Source organism: Megalops cyprinoides, chromosome 3, assembly GCF_013368585.1.
Source record: "Megalops cyprinoides isolate fMegCyp1 chromosome 3, fMegCyp1.pri, whole genome shotgun sequence".
NCBI classification, from domain to species: Eukaryota; Metazoa; Chordata; class Actinopteri; order Elopiformes; family Megalopidae; genus Megalops; species Megalops cyprinoides.
The window spans coordinates 51,663,845-51,678,285 of record NC_050585.1 but is presented as its reverse complement, the minus strand read 5'-3'; the positions used below and the strand labels follow the sequence as shown (position 1 = coordinate 51,678,285).

At 39.8% G+C, this 14,441-nt stretch overlaps 1 protein-coding gene across 1 annotated transcript; it reads right to left on the bottom strand.

The window, feature by feature from the left end:
- Nucleotides 1-2,993: 2,993 nt before the first annotated feature.
- Nucleotides 2,994-10,932, bottom strand: LOC118774576 (zona pellucida sperm-binding protein 3-like). Its single transcript, XM_036523928.1, has 10 exons — nt 10,925-10,932; nt 10,339-10,400; nt 4,533-5,008; nt 4,182-4,294; nt 3,998-4,101; nt 3,713-3,890; nt 3,516-3,633; nt 3,338-3,423; nt 3,202-3,254; nt 2,994-3,067 (listed from the first exon to the last, which is right to left on the bottom strand). Exons 1-10 carry the CDS (start codon nt 10,930-10,932, stop codon nt 2,994-2,996), a joined length of 1,272 nt encoding a protein of 423 aa, XP_036379821.1.
- Between the last annotated feature and the right edge of the window lie 3,509 nt (nt 10,933-14,441).

The following is a 14,441-nucleotide window of genomic DNA, read 5'->3' as shown; positions in this document are numbered from 1 at the left end:
ATTGACATAGCATCCGTAGTAGTGGCCATACAGATAGCGAATAACAAGCATTGTTTCTGTTATAGAGAGACAGTGCATGCGGAAGTTCAGCGGCAGTTTGCGCATACCGCAGCGTAGTTATCGCACACTGCACACACGCATCCAACTGCTTACAACTGACGGAACGCGTTTTAAGTCGCAGCTAGTGCTGCTTTTACTCACCCGTTTGCTAACAGCCGCACACAGAGCTGCGCATTTTAACACCATTAGTAGGCTATAGCTATATGATATACATATATACATATTGACGTACGAGTAGTAAAAACTCATTGAGCAGACCGTTATACAGGCTCGGCGCCGAGAGAAAATATAAAAGGGTCCAACTGCAATCCACTGGAGGGCACAAAAAGTCAAAAATAATGTGTAGGCATCGGGATATAAGGAGACAGATGGGGGTGCAATGCACCACCCAAGCATCCCCATAGCGCCGAGCCTGCCGTTATGAAAGACATAAACAACAAATAAAGGAATATCCTACAGTTAACCATTACACAGTTAATGCCAAGGGGTAAAAAGAGGACGTGACATGCAGCCTACATAAACTTTATTAATGTTAATATTTGGCAGTTACTTTAAAATGTTTGTGTACATTCCTTATTTGCGGATTTTGTTCATGTAAATCAGGTTTTAGAATCTGACGTATAGTAACTTATTGAAAATCAACAACCGTTTGTGAAATATCCAAAAGCAGGCATATTAGTACCTAGTTTAATACGCAATAAAATTCTCATAATGGAAACTGAGCATCTATTTATCATTTTCATTTATTTTTCATTTATTTCATTGCATCTCCACTACCATGTTCTTCACATGAAAATATTTTTACACTGTGAGCCTCAACAAATTCAAATTTTGAGTAATTTAGCTGGAATGATTAAATTCTTGTCACAAAATGCATAACAGATTTCAATTTATGATACCAAATGTTAAACCTATAATTTGATTATTCGGATCTGGGTACAATGGACCAGAGCAAGGTGTCTCAAGAGGCAAGGGCGCAACCAGTAACAGCATTTAAGCCAAACCAGAACCAGCTTGGTACAAAATGCAAAGGCTCTTTTACAGCTCAAAGAAAAACATTTAACCCAAAAGCTTCCTGTTGCAGTCTTAGTGTGTGTGTTCATACAGCACTGTTCATGATTGCATGGGGGACTCAGCAGTTTGGAGATGGGGCCAACACAAGCATTCACACTTTGTAATGCACTGCACAGCATCACAGATCTATCATGATTGAGCAATGTCGCAAAAAAAAAAAAATGCACCATGGCTTTTGCATGCACGTTTAAATGTGTATGCACGTTTTGAATGGTGTTAGCCACAAGCCCTCAAGATCCGTTTTTGACCGTCTTTAGCCAAGAGTGAACACATCTGGTAGTTGTCTCAAGTGCTGTCTTACAGTAGCATAGTGACAGTTGGTGGCCAGCTACATCAATTACTCACAATACCATTTGTGATTTTGTCTTTATATACATTCATACACCATATGCTACTTTGAAGATTTAGAACTTTGCTACCCATGTTATGCTTGGGATCTCCCCAAACTCTTCAGATCATTAGCATTTTCAGTATTCCTGCCCCCTCCCTACCAAAACAATTTCTATGCCTCTACTCTGTAGACTTTCCAAGTACTGCTTTGGAAAACAATGATACATATATGGCTTGTCTTTGGGTGAAGCCATTTTTTTTATAAAAAAAACTGGATCCATTCTTTGGGCTGATTGTATACAATAGCTCTCGTCCCAACTAACCTCTTAATGACAAACTGAAATCATCCAGATCAAAGGTTGACAATTACAGCTTCAATTTATAGTTGTACAAAATATATTTAACCGACAGGAGAAGTATGGTAATTCATCAGCATTCATGTACAAAATGGCACAAGAGTCCTTATGGAGCTGGACTGAGACTACAGTGATCTGACCAGCTGAAAGTGCTCCTTAAGGTTGGTCAATATGTTCGTGTACCTCAGTGAAAATTCCCAGACACTGCACACCACAAAGCCATCCAGAAATTGAATGTACGACTTGACACAGAGCAATTGGCACGCTTGCTACACTGTACCAAACTCCCATAGACTAACATGAGAATTATCAAAAGGATAATTTACCAAAAAAAAAAGTTGCTTTGGGGGTAAGGAAAGTCAAACTGGCAGACCTTTTGAGGCCTATGACAATGAGCAAACAATTCACCATGTACAAAAATTTGTGTTCTCAGGACCAAATACTGTCAGTGCACCAAGAAATCAGACTTATGAACAGCATCTCAGGGTAAGACATTAGACATTCAAATCCATGTACAATCTCACTACAGCATTCTGATGTGTAGCTTTTTCATCCAAATTTTGCCATCAGAATACCATCCTACCTGACAGGTGTGCTTTCACTAATGGCCACTAGATGGCAGGAGCTCACAGCAACAGTTCCCCATGTTCAATTTCAATACACAGCATAGCACTGCGGGTTTATTCAAAAAGACTAGATCTCACAAATTGACAGCATCGCAAATTTTATTTTGAACCCATTTTATCTTGCACCCTGCCAAATTGTCTTAACTGAAATCGTTGCAGCCACCATGTCAGTCCCTGTTTGAAGTGCAACACCCATAAATGACCCAATCCCTCATTTGACTCGCGTACCCATGTACCAATTTTGTTGCATATTGTCAAAAGTACAAGCTGATCCCTTTTGAATGGGTGTTGCCCTGCTGTACCATACCCAGTTTAAGGGTATCCCCAGGGTCTATATAAAAGGAAACAAAATGAAAGTGGTTGCAGAAATCAGGCATTTATCCAAGCGGGTACATCAGCTCGGTTTCCATGTTACAACACAAGTCTTCAATACAAAACAGGCATCTTAAGACATAATGCATGTGTTGATCATAAACACATTTCTGTAAAACAAGCAGGAAGCACTTAATTCAAACAAACCCAGTAAAGCTTCTGCTTTGCAGTGTCATTAGACTGACGTTCTCATCTTGTGCACAGCCACATGCACTGGGCCCACTGTCACAATTTCCTCCCGTGCGGAACCTGTAAAGGAGAACATAGACTTAATACTGGCCTTAAACCCAGGCAAAACTTCTGGAGTGTACCACCCCCCATACCAGAAACTGCCTCCTGTTGGCTGTAGCGGACTTTGGACCTCCCAGGGTCATTTGTCGCACATCTGGAGTCGCAACAGTCACAGACCATGTCCTTCCCATCCACACTCCGCCACCTGACGCAAACAGCATTACAAAGCAGAATTCCAGTGCAGTAAGAATGGAGTGGCACACTGCTTGGCAGAAATGATCGCCTCACCTTTCACGAGCATAATAGCAGGCCTTGTTCATGGAGTCGGTGTCCTGGGAAGCTGCCGTCACCTTTAGGTGGCAGGTGATGTAAATCTACAAACATGGCAAAGCTGTGCTCAGTCAGGGATTTGGGTACGTTGATCCCGCGGTGACAGGGACTGGCCAAATACACGTCAAATACTCACAGAACTCCTAGATTCCTTGTGAAACCTAAACACATCCATCTGCATCTGGAGCTTGTTGTCCAAGGTTCTTGGCATAAAATGGGCTTTGGAGCCTGTGACTTTGGAATCAGTCAGGCACCTGGGAGGTAGAGATGAGAATCACATGCAGTTTTGAAGTGAACATTCCAGTTCAGGATTCAGCACCTATAGCTGCTCACCCGTGGTTCTCAATGAAGGCATATCTTGGGTCAGAGTCTGCATCAGGGACCAAAGTCACAACACAGCTGTTCATAAAGAGCCGGAGGGGCAGATGACTGGCCTGGCTGACAGAGGCTTCAACGTACAATGTGTCCCCGAGGTAGTACAGATTTGAAGACCTCTCAGAGAGCCAGTCATCTGCACAGGTGACAAAGTGAAGTGAACACAAACTGGACATTCATACTCCAATCGTGCAAAGAATTCAACTGATTGGAAGGAGGCCGTGTGCAGTCAGGGCTGCCTACCAGTCATAAGCCTCAGGGAAAAGTTCAGGAGATCCACAGCAGATGTGGTGGAGGTGAAAGGCATCCAGGTGGGCTTCAGGATGTTGCTGCTTACAACATGTCTCCTGGAGACAAAAAGGGCATGTGCACTTTACACACATGCCTCCAGCTAAAGTACTCAACAACCTGCATTTTTTCCCCCAACCTCAGATAGTGGCACTCAACAGGAACGATTGCCTCGTTCAGCCGGATGATGCCACTGATGGGCACGGGAGAGAAGACCAGCACATTAGAGTAGACCAAGGTGTCATCGAACATCTAAAGGTTTGGAGAGAAAAAAAAAAAAAAAAAAAAAAAAAAAAAAAAAAAAACTCATATCACTGGCGTAACCAGGCAGAAAGGCACGTGAATTTTCATTTAATCGTTATATCACCACCAAAGGCATCGCTCTGATCGCGTACAAATAATCAACGTGAGCTACGATTCTATAATTCGCGGCCTGGCGCGTTTCATTCAACGGTCAATGCAGTGGGAAAGGACGCGCCTCCACACTTACGCTTAGGGTGGTGCCGCACTCGTGCAGGTTTGCTTCAATGATAAACCTGGAGTCGCTGAAAACGGAAGCACGGCAGGAAGATCCCACTGACAGATCTGCTCCCAGCCGCAGCTCCTCGGCGGAGATGAGGCGGCCAACATTGTAGAAATCGGCTTTCACGATTACATTCATGGTCCTTTCAGTGCATTCCACGATGACGGCAGCGGCATCTTTTGCAGCCACGTCTTCCCCAATCGCTACCCGGTTGGACTCGTAATTGCCATGTTTATAGTTTTTCGAGTTAACATCTGGCTTAGGTTCTTCTTTTAGGGTGCGAATACGATATCGGTCGTTCCGGTCCTTGACTGAAGACGTCCAGTCATTGCCGATTACCGAGTCGTGTATCAACAGTAAAAGCATCAACGTGGTAAACACCTTGCCATTTGTTCCCATTGCGACAGCGCAGGGCACTTCGCCTGTGACCATTTCAACCAAAACTAGAAAAAGACGAAGGTCAAGCGTTTACTGCCTTTGTACCTAAAGCAAACACCCCACCCCTTCCCCTTACCAATAGGTGCGCTCATAATTTAGGAGTGGCGGTTAAACTTGATTGAAGTTCGATAGAAATCAGATGTCACACGTGAGAATGATATAAATGAACTGCGTTGATGTTCCAAACAGTCTTTGGTGTTTTCTCGAAATACGCTCTGCGCCTGTATCTCCGACTGACGTACTTGGAAGACTTTTCCCGTAGAGTACATTCTTTTCTTCGCCATTGTTATTGTAAAGACGTATGGAGATGTTGAAAAGACAATTACGCTTGAACTTCCCTAAATACATACCTGTACATCGGAAAGGTACCCTACAACTATCATGAATGCACCACTGGTTTGTATAATAGCAATAAATTGTACTTACGATTATGTGTGTGTCATAATAATAACAATATACTAATAGTAAAATATATGAATAAATGAATGAACGAATGAATATATACATGTCTGATGATACATGCCAAATCCCTCTTCAATGCATTGTATTTCTACATGCTTAGCACAATTTCTTAAATAGCACCGTTGGTTACCTTCAAACTGAGATGTTACTTGGATCTCAATCAAAACAAAAACATTGTAACATTACACCAAGACTAACATCACTTCAGATGGATACCCATAAAATACCTTTTCAATTTGCAAACTGTTAATATATAAAATTTGGAATTGTCCTATGCCTGCTTATGTTGTTAAAGAGGAAGGCCTTTTACCTCTTTCCTGAGCTGTTGTTGGACGGAGCCCCACCCCAACTAGAGTAAAGTCCACCGTGAGCCAATAAATATGAGACCTCCCCTTATGTGTAGCTGGGGATACACACAACATTCAAAAACCCTTGGTGGCCAACTATTGCTCGTCGTCACCATGGTGTATCTGCATAACGTGTAGTTACCTGCCATTGACGACGGTCGTTCACAAATCTACATGTAGAATCAGCATCAGCGAGATTATTTTTCCAAGGTTGTGGGAGGACCCTGACTGGCTATACCATCGGAACACCTTGACCAATTGTCAGGTGTGCGTATCCCCAGCTCACAAGTGTTTGATTAATTTGGTTACAGATATTTTAATGCACAACATTAAGTCTTACCCATGCAAAGGCCTGAGTATTAGTTGGGAAAACACCACAGTGTCAGCCTCCCAGACTGTGATGGTCCTTGACAGTGATCTGATGTCACCATACTGGCACCGACTTATATCATTTACAGTTTTTACAATGTTATCCATTTATACTGCTGGATATTTACTGAGGCAATTGTGGGTTAAGTACCTTGCCCATGGGTACAACAGCAGTGCCCCAGTAGGGAATCGAACCAGCAACCTTTCAGTTACAAGTCCCACTCCTTAACCACTATGCTACACAGCTCCTCAAACAAACTTCCATTCAAAGCCCTGGTTTTCTGCAGCCCAAACTTACATTACATTACATTACATGCATTTGGCAGGCGCTCTCATCCAGAGCGACTTCCTGCTTTTGTAACTCCCTCCTGCCCGCCCTGCTTGCATGTGCAATCAAACCCCTGCAGCTCATTCAGAATGCTGCTGTTCCGCTGCACCACAATGTCCCCAATCTGTCCCACGTCTCATCCATCCTGGTCTTCCTCCATCAGCCACTGGTGAAGCATCCGCTTCAAAATGCTGGTGTTAGCCGACCGAGTGGTGCAAAAGAAGGCTCCCTCTTATCGTTAGCTGATCGTCAGACCGTACACACCAGCCAGGCTACAGGGCTCAGCTGCTTCAGAACGCTTAGCTACTCCCCTCCTGTAACCGCGCATCACAGTTGCATCCTCTACCTGTTTTGACCCCTGTGTGGTAGAATAAGCTTCCTGCTGTGGTCAGCATAGCATAGAGGAGGCGACAGTGTAGCATAGTGGTAAGGAGCAGGACTTGTAACTAAAAGGTTACTGGTTCAGTTCCCCGTTGGGCCGCTGCTGCTCTACACTTGGGCAAGGTACTTAACCCACAACTGCCTCAGTAAATACCCAGCTGTATAAATGGATAACATGTAAAAATTGTAACACATGTAAGTCGCTCTGGATAAGAGCGTCTGTTATATAATGTAATGTATTGTATACATGCTGGCCTTCTTCTGTTACACACTGATGACTCATATCCTCAGGCTACACCTCAGTCCCTCTATCCAAGTGTGAACTTTTGTTCCTCTTAAGTGTAATTATATATGTAGTAGGAGAATGTGTTAGCATTGTTAGGAATGAGAAAGTCCCTCCATGGTGTATATTGCGTTGCACTTACATGCTGATCTCAGCACTGTGTTTGGCACTGATGATGCTTGTTCATATGTGGTAAGTGGTGTCTTGTTTGTGTAACTTTTCATTCCACTTTATCAGATATAGTTTTTTAGCCACTCTGGATTAATGATGATAATGTAATGTAAAAGATTCAATTCGCATCTGTTCCTTTGTATGTTGTTCGACAATTGTCAAGGAAATTGTACCCGTTCAGAATTTCAGAACTGATTACTGATGTTGGACCATACTTCCCTTTGATAAATTTACAGCTAAATGTAAGAGGCCGAACAGCTTTAGCAGTCCTGTTCCAAACCTAAAAGTAGAATGCGTTTGCATTTCACTTGTTTTCCATTCTTTGTGAGATTTCATTTATTTGAAACTGAAAATCTGAAATGACATGGCATGCATAAGGTGTAATGTCAGTTTGTAAATGTTTTTTTTTTTTGTCTTCTTCATATTTGAAAACAAAGATCCAAATCAATAGAATGAGATAGGACGATAGGAGATAAAAAAAGCTGTTGCAATAAGTCAATCATCTGCATGGGTTTAACAAAATATTAATTAGTGTCTTGTGATTGTATGATTGGTTAAGGCATTTCTGTAAAAACAAAGGTTTACAGTTCGTAGTTGTGTGTCATAAGCATATTGTGAAACATCTATGGTCAGTACATTGCAGGATATACATCAGCCTTTCCACTTGATGCTGTCATTTCCTCTGGCAAAACCACAAGAGCAGAAGAGAAAAAAGTGGTAATGAAAATGTAAACGTAAAAAGAGAAATAAGAAGTTGTCATACTATCATTCTTTTGGCTCCACCAGTACATACTAGCTAGGGCGACACTCTTCAAATGAAAATTTAGCATATAATTTAGCAAAGGTACCTGTATGTACATGACCCAATGGAGACTGTTCAAGAGTGTGGTGCTTCACAGAATATTTATGAAGAAGCTATAAGGGCAGAGAGCACCTACCAGACTTTGCACTTTAAAAATCCTGTGGAGAGCAAGCAGCTTGCTGTGGGTGAGTTTTTACAGTCCAATTTGCAGATTTTCATTATTATGAATTTTGCATTGCAACTTTTAACAGCCTTCTTTTCCTTACGTCATCAAGAATACTGTTATCTCTTAATCAAATAACTTAAATCACTGCGCAGATGATAAAAGTATACAGAAATTCTGGGTATAACCAACAACTGATTTTAACTTACAGCTTAAAAAAGGTATAGTCAAACTTTCAGCATGATTTAATGTACATTCGTACATTAATGTACAATGTACATGTACATGTACACATTGTACATTACTGTACAATGATTGTCTGATGTTTACACGTAACAATTGTTTGGTGGATGGTAAATGACTTACATTATCTTTGAAGCCATAACAATTTAAACTGTGTCATAATGTTGTGTATTTCAGGGCGATTTTCAAAAGCCATAATCATCTGCCTGCTTACCTTCATAAGTGTGTTACTGGTCATCATACTGGTGGTAGTGGCAGTACATTGTGAGTAATGGTCTGAATTGCTATATGGCATTGGTGAAAAGTTTAATTTATGGAGTTATGTTATCTAAACATAATGTTCTACATATCCAACATACTTTTAAGGGTGCAGAAAAGTGGTACAGAGCTATTCTTAATTATTGTTTTGGGTGTGCTGGAAAGAGATTTTGATCTTTGAAAAAGGAGAGAAAAAATAAAGGAAGTCTCAAAAAATGAAAGTAGAGAAAAGCCAGTTGAAGGAGATATTGAAAATAAGGCATTTAATTAAACTGAACTTAATTTTTTGCTTATAGATTCCCACTCCACTTCCAGTGGAAAATTGTCATCTGAAACAGGTGAGGATTCCTTCTGTTGAGAGAAATGGAAACTTGTGTTTAAAAGTGTCCTCCACGTCTCTGTTCTGTAAAATTAACCACAGTCCTACGTCACGTTGTTCTTACAAACTCAATAACTGAAAGGACTGTCATATTTAGCAGTTTATCTCACCTCAGAGATATTTGTGTGTTAGTTGTGTGGAATCACATGAGTAAAACTGGTTGTTTGATGCCCTAGAAACACTTGATTCTGCTTTGAACTCCATTTCCTAGAATACAAATACACCACTTATAATCATGTAATTCTCACATGATACAACTTTACCTTCCCATTGAGGCAATCCATTAAAAGAAGGCTAATTATTTTGTTGAAAAAAAATGGACCACCTACACTGAGAATCTTCTTCCCAAAAAGGACAGTTTTGACATGTTCTACTCCATGTTTATTGCCAGTGTATGTTTCTGGGCAAATGTTCACCTTTTGAGTGACTTTGTGGTCATGGTAGTCACTGAAATGGTTTTCATAGCAAATATTCAAGGAACAGGAAATCTAGAAATATTCTGTTATTTTAAAAATAAGTTTTATATATTTTACATTTACATTTACATTACATTTCAAGAAAAGAAGCCTTAAGTGTTCATTAAGTGTGTTAAATATGCAATACCTACAAATTATGTATTTTTCACCGGCAGGGTGTCATATTCCAATAGAATGTAGAATGCTATCTAATATAAGTACAGAAAAATGAGCAGTGCCCACCTTTGCCGTATTTATAAAATACTGTCCGCACTTGTTTCATTTCACATAATCTAGATTTAAGGTGAAAGGGACTTTGAAGCAACAGAGGAAAGCCACATAGATCATTATGTTTTTTTAAAAGTCTTTTTATTATGTAATTCCTATTATCACGTAATTTTTATCCGTGTTTTGTATTTTCATCCATTTATAGAAGTACCAGGAAATGATTCACAATGTGGAGTGACCTATGTGCACCGAATAAGAGTGCAGGAGGTTTGCAAATATGATTAAAATAACTACTGGTAATTTATTTTCCAAAGATGACCTGTGCTAAAGCTAAAATGATCATTTCTGCATTTCTGTAGGGGATATTTTTCAAACCACTTCACATCATCCAATGTTTGTACTGGACAATTCAATGCTTACCTACATATGTGCTATCTAAATAGAGTTGCATTAAATCTGTTTTGACAGCTTCTCATGTGGTTCTGTCTGAAGTCCCACAATAACAAGCAAGGAAAAATCCAGTGGGAGCTCACCTAGAATGAATTGGTGTTGTCAGGATTTTGTAGTTTAGTTTGAGCTTGTCTTCTGTTTAAACCTGATTACCTTGGAGAGGGACAGAGAGATTGACTGACATTTGTGTGTATGTGTGCATGTGTGCGCATGTGCGTGAGTACAGGAGCTTTCTGATGCATGGTCAAATATGCATTTGATTGCTGCAACATATTTTATCTGATCACATCCAAGCTATTGTGAGATGCAGCTTTGTGTGATAAAGCGAAGGCCACAGCACAGTTGAGTTTGAAGGAGTTTTACTGTGACAGGAGGAACCACTGCACACATTGCCACATGCAGCATAAAAATATAAATAAATATAAATGCATACTTGCACTACGGAAGTCCCTCTCTGTAAATACCCAGCTAAGAGTGTTGCCATTGTAATAAGCAAAACTGACAGGCAAACACTCAAATTCACAGTGATGTTTATGTCAATATGCTAATTATTTAAAGCAAAATCTATACAGTCAACTTCAGAGTCAAACTTCAAATAATACAGTTGCATTTCAACTTGAAAAAAGGTTGTTTATGTTATGAAAATGTTACATCCATTGATGAAAGTTGAGGAAAAATGGTGTGTGACATTCCTCTCAGGCCAATCATGGCTAAACAAGTTCTACAGAATGAAAAAAACATTTCTCTGTATTATCTCCACTGCTACATATGTATTTTGTGTCTTATACAGGTTTCAGTGTTGCTGGAGAAGTGTGGCATCTACATGACGACGTTTTTTATCTACTCTCGCATGGCCAAGGGTCCTGCCAGAATGCCATTGTATTCTGTTCCCAGAAAAACGCCACCCTCGCCACCTTACACCAGCAAAACTGGGTACAGTATCTACACACATTCTTCATTCTACACACACAAAAAGTATAGTGCCTACAGACACCACAACATAAGAAAAAACAGTGCCATATCAACAAAATGATGTATACATGTACAATGTTACACTGTCTCCAGTTACTGCCATATAAAAAAAACAGTACAGTATCTTCAGACTGTTATACATGAGGGAAATAATGTCGATGGTCACTTTTCTTTTTTTCAATGTATGGACTTTTTTTTTTTTACCATAATTGTGCCTTGGTTTGTTAATGTCCACCCACATAACACAATGTATTAATGTCACACTGAATTAGAGAACATACATACAGATTTCCATGCCTACACTATTACATTGTTATTTATGCGTGTGTAATTGCCGGTGTGGCCCTGCAGGACTGGATGAATTCACTGCTTGGTGAGGAGCGTCTGTGGGTGGAAGCCAAGCCAACTGATGGTTCTGGACTCCTCGATGTCTTTCTTTCCCAAAAGGTGCTGTATTGTCTGTTGAGTACATCTCTGCTGTATCTGTTTTGGACTGTTAGCCGTTATATTGCTTTAAAAAGCAAAGTGCTCCTCTGTACAGCTTTTGAAACATCAACCAAACTTCCAGCATCGGCTAGTCTGTGGTCAACACAGTCTGTTCATAGAAAATTTAGCTTTCAGCATTAACACATTAACTCCTGCGGTTAATTTTAAAATGACTAGCACTTTTTTCATTGCTATTTCCAGTTCTCCATTTTACTTTGTATTTCTCTCTAAGTGCAAAGTGTACCAAGCTACTGTGCAAGCTTGTGGGTCTGAAGAGAGAACAAGCACCCACACAGAAGTGATGCATTCTGTCAGAATAGCTACAATTTTCGAACTTGCGATTTTCTGCAAGTACACAAATCTGTCTTCGACAATTTAACAAGCTGCCAGGTGGCTACTAACTGTAGGTAAACCCAGCATTGCAGAAGATTGATTAAAAAAAAGGCAAATGGATACTTTGCACACACCTTTCCTTGTTCTCTTGTTTTCAGTCAATGTTGTGCAGAGGAAAATGTAGCATTATGCCCCAAAAATGAGCCAGGCTGTCTTTTGTGGTAGTGCAAACCTTGTGGCTGGAAATTGATGGTAACAGTTTAAGGATGTGCACACTATGACAGCACTTAGTCCCACCGTGACAATGTTTGCCACAATGGCACTGCATTTTAAGGCTGGCTGTAATGATTCAGGGTCTGTGCAGCTAATAGCTTAACCCTATTGAATGCACGTCTTGTATTGTGCTCTGAATAAGAGCATCTGCCAAATGAATAAATGTAAATGTAATGTGGGGAAGACCATTAAACTTAGTATTTGTAATGAAAGGTATGAGCATTGATTAATTAGTGTTCTGTGTACAGATGTTGGTTAACCAAGAACAGCAGTGGTAGAAGAATAAGAAAATGATCTTTAACTGATGGTCATGTGTCTGTCATCCAAATACTGGTTACATGAGTTCATTTTTTTTCATTTTCAAATGAAACCCACTTGGTTTATTGGGGAAGCACTCAGTTTTTACGCCATTTTGTTTTTATGCCATCTTGTCTAACCTAGGATGATGAGGACTGTCCATGTGTACTCTTTCCAGAAGACATCACCAGCCCCACTTCAGCCATAGACTGTGAGCACATTCATGGCTGGGTGTGTGAGAGGAAGATGTCTCAATGCCCCGCATCAGATGTATTAATGTGGTCTTTTGATACAGATTAGGAAAAGACTCTTTCCTTGTACATCCACTTTCCCAACCCAGAGATAATTCCATACACCTCTTTAGACTGTAACATTTACTGATCTATTTAATCTAACCCTCAAACATGACTGCTCAACCTTGATTCTGTCACCCCTTGTTCCATCATGCATGTAACTATATAAACAATTATATATGACTATATATATATGATTATATATATCATTTATTATATCATTTTATTAAGTTGTAATGTTTGACTGAACTGTACAGTTTTGTGTAAGTTAAAATCACTGTTGCGTAAGAATGACAGAGAAGCAAATGCTCTCAAGGTATTGTATCTTTCCTATTTAGCAGGAAGTATGGTGAAAATTGCAGAAAATCTGCTTTTTTTCAAGATGCTTATTTAGATACTTGACTTACAAAAAGGTACCGTGAGACCAGAAAAATGTGGTTGCTTTTGTCTGTCCCCAAATGTCTAATCGCGAGGAATAAGGCAGTTCCCTTAACAAAGACTCAGCTTGTTCTTGTTTGTAATTCTTTCTTTCATTAAATTATTTTAAATGCAAAATTGTGTGAATATTTTTTCATAAGTTCAAGGTTTTTTTGGTGCTCACCAAAAAATTTAAAAGTGCATACATCTCCTTTTCTGACTGTTACAGTCATACATCTGTGTTTAAATCTGATTATGTGGTCATGGTGGCCCCTTGTCCCTGTGCAACTGAGGGCAATATCTACAAACCAGAGAGTCATGTTAGGTTGTCATAGAAATGCGAGATAAAGACTCCATCAAGTTCAAAAGAGTGCTTATTTTTGTATGCGTAGAAAAAAGATATTTAAGCATGGCTCTTTTTCTATTTTTACACCCATACTTTTACCTGAGAAAACACGATACTTTACAACACAATCTGCACTGAAAAAGCTGCACTGATATAGGTGTAAATGCACACATTACTTCCTCATAAAAGTATTGGGGGGGGTCAAAAGAGGACAGTCAAGGAGGGTTTTTCTTTTTAATAGCTGAACCAGTGACAGCATGAATGACAAATCATAATTACTGCAGGAACTGTTCTAGGAGGTCCTGTGGTAGACACGCATGTCTTGGTGAACAGGGTGGGTTTTTATGGTTTTCTGCTCACCTTTAAATTGTCTAGGCATGCCAAGCCATGCTAATGGAGAACGAGTGTTAATGTCTGTGAGTATTTTTTGCTTCAACCCTTTTCAAAGATTTCTGATGCCTGATGTAGAAACCTTAATCCACACCTAAAATTTTAAACCATTTCAATTTTATTTCAAAAATTCAATAAAATGTAGTACCATACAAAATCTAAACAAGTTATGATTTTGCTCAATGTCACAATATGATTCTAGAGAATTTTTGAAAGTTCTTCTTGCCAGTGTATTGGTTACTTGTTTTCAAGCAACCAATTCTATCCATTTATGCAGCTGGATACTTACCGAGATCTCGCCCACGGGTACAA